At 37.2% G+C, this 8,574-nt stretch overlaps 1 protein-coding gene across 5 annotated transcripts in view; it reads right to left on the bottom strand.

Annotated features, from left to right (window-relative positions):
* Window positions 1-3,858: 3,858 nt before the first annotated feature.
* Window positions 3,859-8,574, bottom strand: part of LOC106329226 (probable malate dehydrogenase, glyoxysomal) — a 6,461-nt gene continuing 1,745 nt past the window's right edge. Inside the window, exons 2-7 of one of the 5 annotated variants that reach the window (XM_013767850.1) lie at window positions 4,713-4,802; window positions 4,548-4,631; window positions 4,442-4,477; window positions 4,317-4,355; window positions 4,102-4,196; window positions 3,859-4,018 (exon numbers count right to left, since the gene is read on the bottom strand). In XM_013767850.1, coding sequence (XP_013623304.1) covers window positions 4,350-4,355; window positions 4,442-4,477; window positions 4,548-4,631; window positions 4,713-4,802 — 216 coding nt within the window. In that variant the 3' untranslated portion in view covers window positions 3,859-4,018; window positions 4,102-4,196; window positions 4,317-4,349. Of the gene's footprint in view, window positions 4,019-4,101; window positions 4,197-4,296; window positions 4,478-4,547; window positions 4,632-4,712; window positions 4,803-5,260; window positions 5,714-8,574 lie in introns of those variants that run through there. The other 4 variants (XM_013767852.1, XM_013767849.1, XM_013767847.1 and 1 more) reach the window with 4 other exon arrangements.

Here is an 8,574-nt window from a genome sequence, read left to right as displayed (position 1 = left end):
AATGAGCCAAACTTACGGGGTTTGATAAGATTTATCGTTTCCCTTTATATTTAAAAAGAAAAATCGCGAGATCGTCTCATTGCACGTCCCGTGGTGAAAAGTCGCAGCAAGGTTTTCGATTTTCTCAAGAACTGTGGCGTTTGCATAGGCGTTGGCCATAGGCGGAGTGATGGCTGGAGTTTTCTTACCAGCGTTTTTGCGAACTGCGGTTTTCTCTTTCATATTTCCAGACATTGTTTTGATCAAGCGTTTTGCGGCTATGAGTTAGAGTAATCTGTACCCCCCCCTCCTTCTAGCGCCAAACTGTGGGAACCGAAATTCGCACTGTTGATTTAAGTTTAAATTTGGAAACTAGAAAAACCCTAATTTCCCAGAGGTCCCGGATCTCTGCGAGAGCCAACGGCAAGTGACCAAATATATGCATAAATCATGAAAAGATAACAAACGAGTTTAGAGAAAACAATAGATCTTATTTCGAGTCTGCATGAGAGCGTTGCAATCATTACAAGAGATCATAAAAGCTTTGGCCGCAAAGGCTGTCAGCGAGTTACCTAGTTCTAGCGGCCTAAAAGCTCAAACCTAGTTGACTCGCAGCTCGATAACAAAAGACGAAGAAAATACAGAAAAGGTTTTTGATTAATTTCGGACTGAACCTTATGAAAGGCTGCCTACGTACCCCTTTCGAGGATCAAGCCGAACGGAGTTCAAGAGTGAACCAAGAGATCGAACTGCTTGTGCACGTTCGTCTGGTAATCGGGTGCCAGTCATGGAAACAGAGCATGTCGAGAATAATGCCTCAGAGTTTCTAAGTGCCAAGAGTTCTGACTCTAAAAAATTTCCCCCTCGTGCCTCTCGCCTAGGACTCCTTATATACTCGCTCCTAGGTCGGTTTACGCTTTTTCCTCTTCTGCCTTTAAGCCATCATAACTTAAAAATGGAGATCTTCCATTTTTCCCTATCTTTCTAATTATTTTTGAATACTTCATATTTATCCGCGAAAATTTGTGCTCGGTCGCTACGTAGGGACCGAGCTTCTGGGAGAGATCGGTCGCTACGTAGCGACCGAGCCGTGTACGTGCTCGGTCGCTATGTAGCGACCGAGCTTCGGGGAGAGCTCGGTCGCTACGTAGCGACCGAGATTTGGGGAGAGCTCGGTCGTTTCGTAGCGACCGAGCCATGTACGTGCTCGGTCGCTACGTAGCAACCGAGCTTCGGTGAGAGCTTGGTCGCTATGTAGCGACCGAGCCGTTTATGTGCTCGGTCACTACGTAGCGACCGAGCACGCTACGTAGCGACCGAGCAGGCTACGTAGCGAACGAGCACGCTACGTAGCGACCGAGCACGCTACGTAGCGACCGAGCTTTGGTGAGAGCTCGGTTGCTACTTAGCGACCAGCTTTTGCGCTGGTTACTACGCGGCAACCTTGTTCGCGTCTTTCTCCGATTTTTCGTGAATGTGTTTTCTCCGCAAGATTCTTCGTAAAGATAGATCTTTTTCTAAGATTTATTTTTCGTAAAAACGTTCATGCCGATTTTCACGGACTTTCAGACATTGATTCCGTCGTGACCGATTTTGACCCCAACAGTATGTTGGCTGTCCACAAAATAATCCTTAGTGGCCACATCGTCTAATCATGCCGAGATCATAGCAATGTATGAAGCAAGCCATGAGCTTGTGTGGTTGAGGAACATGACCGGCCACGTCCGTGTAGAGAGTGGTTTAGCCGTGGGACAAGATGAGCCAACGATCATCTATGAGGACAATGCAGCTTGCATAGCTCAGCTCAAAGATGGATACATCAAGGGAGATAAAACAAAGCATATCTTACCCAAATTATTCTTCACCCACGACCTGCAGAAGGAAAAAGAAGTTCAAGTGGTTCAAGTTCGGTCCAGTGACAATTCAGCCGATCTTTTCACCAAGTCTCTGCCAACCTCAACGTTCAAGAAACTGGTTCATCAGATAGGAATGCGCCAGCTGAAGGATCTTCAGTGATGCCTTCATCAGGGGGAGTGTCATGTGTTGTACTCTTTTTCCTGTCTACGGTTTCCATTTTCCCACCTTGGGTTTTTGGTTTTCCTAGAGAGGTTTTAATGAGGCAACGTCGTGAATGATACAAACCCGTATGGTTATAGCATCCAAGGGGGAGTGTTATAAATCATGGAGTGGATTGCTATTAACCAAGACCAGAAGAGAAGGCCCATCAGCCACGACCAGGCCCAGTCGCGGCAACGACCAGGCCCAGTCGCGGCCGCGACCAAGAGGAGAGAGAGTCGGTCGGTTTTGGACCGACTTAGGATTATGACGTTTTCCTTTTCTTGTTATCTTTAGTTTTCCTATTTCCTCTTGGATTAGGTTTTGTACTCTTTCCATTTTATCTCTTCCTTGTAACCCTTATATAAAATGAACTTATTATTCAGAAATAAAGACACAGTTTCTCCATTCTTTTACAACAATTATACATTTAATATGTTTATTTTCATATATAAATATTATAATCTATTATAAAAATATAAGTATCTAGACAATTATCAAATAATTTTAAATAATTCATTTTTCGTCTTATGCAAATCGAAATTTTTAGTATTCAACTGTTTTATTGGAAATTATATATAAAGTGATGAGTAGAATGTACAAAAATTAATTAAGGTTTAGTTATAGTTTTTTTTTTTGCCAACAGTTATGGTGTTTAATTGGCCAAATTGTAGATATGTTTGGTTTATAACTTTCATTTCAAATTAGTTTCTTACTAATTTAGTGGACCCTCCCCCTAAATCTATAACCTTATATTTTATGCTTTTTTCCCTTAAACCAGCTGTCTAAAAAATGTAATATTATCTACAATCCTAACATGTAGTTTGTTTAAGCCACTAATAATTTAAACGTCCAAGTATTCTAAAGGATCGAAAAATATTGATACGGAAGAACTGTAACAGAACAAAAGAAAGTAAAATGAAAACTATAGATAATGAAAACCATGAAGTATGAAATTGGCCGGATGACTTTGGGTGTTGATTTTCTATGTTGAAACGAATCGTAAGAATTTCTCCAACTGATTATAGCAAAAACAATCAGTGTAATGGTGTTTCAGGTCATTGAAGCGACATCTTCTTGGTGGCGTTATGAGGATCATCTTGTGGGAGACACACCAGACTGTAGTTTGTTCCGCACTCTTTAGCAAACCATGTATCGATTTTACTGCTCAAATTTACGTTTAGACAACTTTTCCATATCAATTAATAAATTAAAAAAATATTCAATTCATTATCTAAAAGATTCTAGATAAAAGTTTACAATTCCTTCCGATCCAAAACAAAATCGTATAATATTAGCATCATTTCACGCGTCATTTGATCATATCAATTCTAAAATATTCAATATTTTTTATGACACATATTAGTAAATAATAATGACAATGTCTTGTTTAAGTTCTTTTTTTTTTTTGTTGAGAATTTGTCTTAAAATTATAATGTCTTGTTGAAGTTGGTAAATAAAACAGGGGTTGAGTGACAAATTGAGTAGCATCCAAAAGGCAGAGAAACCCAGCTTACCCATCTAAGTTTTGTTTTGCTTGTAATATTATGGTTTATAGGGATAACTCTCGTTACTTTGTTCATTGTACATTAGCAGTGTTTAACATATTTGCATGTATTTCGTGACTGTATCACAGTTTTAAAGTTTACTTACACTTACAGCCGATGAATAAGCCACTGGTTGATAATGTGGAGTGGCTCTTACGTGCAATAATAATAAGTTAAAAACACACACATAAATTTGAGGAAACATACCAAGAAGATAAATATGAACTCATAAACGTTCTTGTATCTAAGAACAGAGTGATTGCAGTTTATTAAATCTTCAAAATCAAGCTTTAATTGCAAGGCATTGTTCTTATTCAAAACAAATCACTATTCAAAAGATAAAACTAAGTGTTTATCAACTGTCTTTACTTCTACACAAAGCTAACACCTTTCGCAATACTCCCTCAAGCTCTTTCTTTGCTTTCTCCAGTGCCATCCTGACCAATAGGGAACCAAACCAATATGAAGAAAGGACAAGTTCAGAACCAAAGTAAAGTAAACATAAGATTTTAAATATTACCTCTCGTATTCATTCAATGGTCCGAGACGGTACACTTCATTGACCCCACATCCTCCTAGACGCACCTTTGATGCGAAGAAGGGAAGCTCAGTCACCTGCGTGACGAATAAGACATACATTATATGTAACTAAATAAAGATTATACAAAATGATTTTTTTTCAGAAGGACAGTACATGAGTTGCCACAAATGCACACTCGACAATGTTTGCATTACCTCGTAGACCCTTGAGGCAAGCATCTGCAGACTTCACTGCTGCGTTGTATTTTACATTCAGTGTGATGAGATATAAGATTCAAAATGTAAAATCTGAAACTGCACATGTCACAATAAAGATCTACCATGGATAGTGTCGCAGAACCTGCACCAGCTTTCGCCTGGAAAGTGATTAAAACAGTCAATTCAAAGATAATAGCAAAGGAAGATGAGAGAAGGGCTTATATGTACCTTGACAACTTCAATGCCACCATTTTCCATACGGTCTGTGAGGTACTCAATCTCTTTTTGAGTGAAAGAGCAAGGAGGTTTCACCTGTAACATACATAGTGATGAGAACATACACATACATAAGATTTTTTGAACAATCAGAAAAGATGGTGAATCATGTTAAACCTGAGAAAGCAGAGGCAAGATTGTAACTATTGCATGTCCTCCAACAACAGGAACAACAACTTCTCGAGGATTGTGACTCATTACTTCCGCCTGTTTCAAACCATAAAAGACCATCGCATTAACCAATTTAACAAACCCAAGAGATAACAAAGAATGTGTGTTTATGAGTGCATGCCACAAAAGTATTAGCTCTACCAACATCATCAAGCATGGTGACTCCCATGAGTTTCTTCGGATCAAAAAACAGGAACTTTTGGAAAAGTTTCGCCCACAAACGAAAGATTTTGAATTTAAATTTTGATAATCAATAAAAGAAAAAATTGAAACAAAATCAACCAATAAAATGTAAATCTAAATCATCGCCCATAAACAAAGCTTTTGATTTAAAAAAAATTGATAATCCATACATGAACAAAGTTAAACTTCTACAAACAAAATCGAAATCGAAATCATCTCCCATAAACTAAAATTTTGATCAGAGTTTAACTCTGGATTTCTGGAAATTGTCTGAGAGGAGAGAACTGATGAAATTCGGGGATAGGACTTACCTTTTTAAGGCCGAAAATTACACTTGAAGACGACAGTTCGATTCAGATTCCCTCTGTTACGTTTGAAGATTTTTTTTGTCGTCAAGACAGAACAAAGAAGAAGTTAGGGCTCGAGACTTACCCTAGCTCGAGGAGCAGTAGCCGCCTCTCTTCACATTGCTGGCCTCCCAAAAATCCAGCAGACGCACTTCTACGGTGGTGATACAGCGGCCACTTTTCAATCAGCAAGGAGGAGAGAGAAGTTCGAAATAGTACTCTGTGAATGGTTTTTGTTTCAATATTATTGTGAGAAATTAAATGATGAAATTTACGGATACAAACTAACCTATTTACAGCTCCAGATTAACCGAGTGGAAGGAAAAGGGACATGAATGTGATATAAAGGAAAGAGTGGGTTAATGGAGTTAAGACGATTGTTAAAGGCATGAATCAATGCCTCGTAACGTTTCGGAGGATTAGAAACGTAGAAGAAATCAAAGATTCACACATAGATTATACATGACAATTCGTTTAGCTCGCCATCCCAAACGCCATTGTTGGCGTAGATCATCAGAGATCGATGTAAAAGACGAACCCTATTCCGACTTTGAGTCTTTGACGAAGAAACATCAGTTTCTCTCTTTCGGGCTGGATTAGAAGCCCATTTATTTTGAATGAAACAAAACGCAAGAAATCTAGTCCATAGAAGACACGTGTCACTCTGTTATTTACCTATTTAGTGACGTGGACGACTGAGAAGAGAGTCTTGTTCCTTTTTATATAATTGATATAGATAGATAGACTAACTAAAACACTATTATTAATTGTTTTAGTGTAGCTTTAAATTCATTAAAGATTTATGTAAATTACATATACAATAAATACTAATTTTATTGTATATTCCCCTTTTAATCCAGTAGATGTGGTCAACCACAATATACCACGATTTCTTTATGTTTTAATGTGAGTTCTGGCTGGTTTAAAAAACTCATACGATAACTAGATGAGAATTTAGGACTGCTCATAACAACCTGTCATTTTTTTTTTCACTGTGGGATATTATTAACAAAGGGCAAAGCCCAACACAGTACAAAACAAAAAGACGAAACGAAGCCCAACTATGAAAGACGAAGACCCAACACACAGGCCCAAGACACAAAAGGTAAACCGTCGAGAAAGCAAGCTACGACACATCATCTTCCACGTGTATGATCGCCCGGCGATCAATGAACACGGGTCAAGACGAGGAACCACTTCCTTCCACCGGAACCAGAGGAGGCGATGGAACTCCGCCGACGGCGAAGACGAACCACATAATAACCAATCTTCACAGGGGCTCGAACCGAAAAGCCAAAACTGGAGGATCTACGATTCGGAGATAGAACATCGACGCCTACAATCAATCATGCACCTTCGACTATCTTGCATGAAAGGATCTGACATCTTTGAAGATACAGATAAGCTTGAAGATGCAAAAACCAAATCAATTGGGAAGGAGAATAGTCGGAGGTTCAGAACGAGAGGCAGTCGGACAACGAAGAACTGAATCGTAGATCGAGCGATGTCGGCGAGAACGATTCCAGAAATACATCGTCTCCCGGAGACAGAAGTCGGCGAAGTCGGCGCTATGAAAACCGTCGCTTCCCGGAGGCAGAGCCAGACGGTCATCGGAAGAATTGATCAATCGCCGGAGACAAGAACTGGAAGGAAGAACCGAAACCGGCAAACAAAAACGACTGACTCTCGCTCCCACAAATCAAACTCTGAACCTTCTGAAATATAAAGTATTGATAAGAAAATTAGAGGAATTGAGAGAAAAATCTCTCACTACACAACCTGTCATTTATAAGTAATGAAAACGACGTACGAGACTCGGCCTCAATTTCTAGAAATAACTGTTCATTTTGTTTTGCCGAAAATGTAACAGACCACCCAAGAGAACGTGTATTATATATTAATTATAGAACAAAATGTTTTTCATTTTAGAGTAACTAACTAAACTTCTTTTTTCATTTTTAATAGAGGAAAAATGTTTTTTTTTTTCATTTTTAATAGAGTAAAAATAATTTTACTCTATAAATTGAAGAATTCATTTTATCATTTTATTTTTTATTTTAAAATATAATATTATTGGAGTTGAGCTCAACTCTGTTATAAGATTACTCTATGTCAGATGAAAAATATAATGAACGATTTAAGATGGTCTAATTCAGCTTAGTTTTATGCTGGAAAATTGAATTTTCTTTTGTCATTTCTGTTTCTTCACCTTTTCGTCATTTTAGAAAAAATGAGAGTAAATCAGAGTAATACTATAATAATTAATTTTTTCCTCTTTTTTTCTTCCATTTTTTGCTTACTCTAAGCTACTCTAATTTTATTACTAGCCACACCCGATATGTAAGAAAATATCAGCTAAAATATATGCACATCATCAAATTATAAAGAGAGGCTTATTTTAAGAGGGTGGAGGTGTGTGTGTGATATGCCTCTCAACATAAAAATAATGACAATAAATGAATAGTAAAGAAAGAGAACGAAGAACACTTCAAGGAGACTTTTAAAAATCTAAAAGAGCTTTTCCTTCCATTTGTTTTCATTCTATATATTGGTTAAATTCTATTTGATTTTAAAATTTAATTAAAATTTTATATTATACTAATTTTTATTGGTAAGATTATATGGGAAAAATCCCTACCACTAATGATGCTCTTATGAATCTTCAAAAAATAAAAAATAAATATTATCAAGCGACCATGTAAATGCACAATACCATCGTTCACACTTTCCATTAGTTTTGAGAGATATACCACTAGTCCAATTATCAGGCATGCCATTTATCAATTAAGATCCGCGCAAACATTATATATATAAATTATTCTATGTAGGGGTGGGCAAAAAACCCAAACCAAACCGAACCGATCCAAACCAAACCAACCGAAGTTAAACTGATCCAAACCAAACCGTGCTCTTTACATAACCCAATTGGTTCATGTTTTACTCAACCCGAATGGTTTGGTTTGGTTTGGGTTCAAACCGAACCAAACCGAACCAAACCAATAATCCAATATATTTTTATCTATAAATAAATATATATATATATATATATATATATATATATATATATATGTAAACATATTGTAAATTTTAGTCAAAGTTTTGTTTTCCATTTTTTCTTAACTTCCATATATTTTTTTAAAAAAATCCAAATATGATTCAAATAATCCTAATACCTAAAGATTGTACTTAAAAAAAAACCTAAAAACTATAAGCATCTAAATCATAACCATCTCGTTTCGTTCATCTTCTCCAATTTTCATTCTCTAAATTATGTAACA

Source organism: Brassica oleracea, chromosome C3, assembly GCF_000695525.1.
Source record: "Brassica oleracea var. oleracea cultivar TO1000 chromosome C3, BOL, whole genome shotgun sequence".
Taxonomy (NCBI): Eukaryota; Viridiplantae; Streptophyta; class Magnoliopsida; order Brassicales; family Brassicaceae; genus Brassica; species Brassica oleracea.
This window is presented reverse-complemented; position numbering and strand designations above follow the sequence as displayed.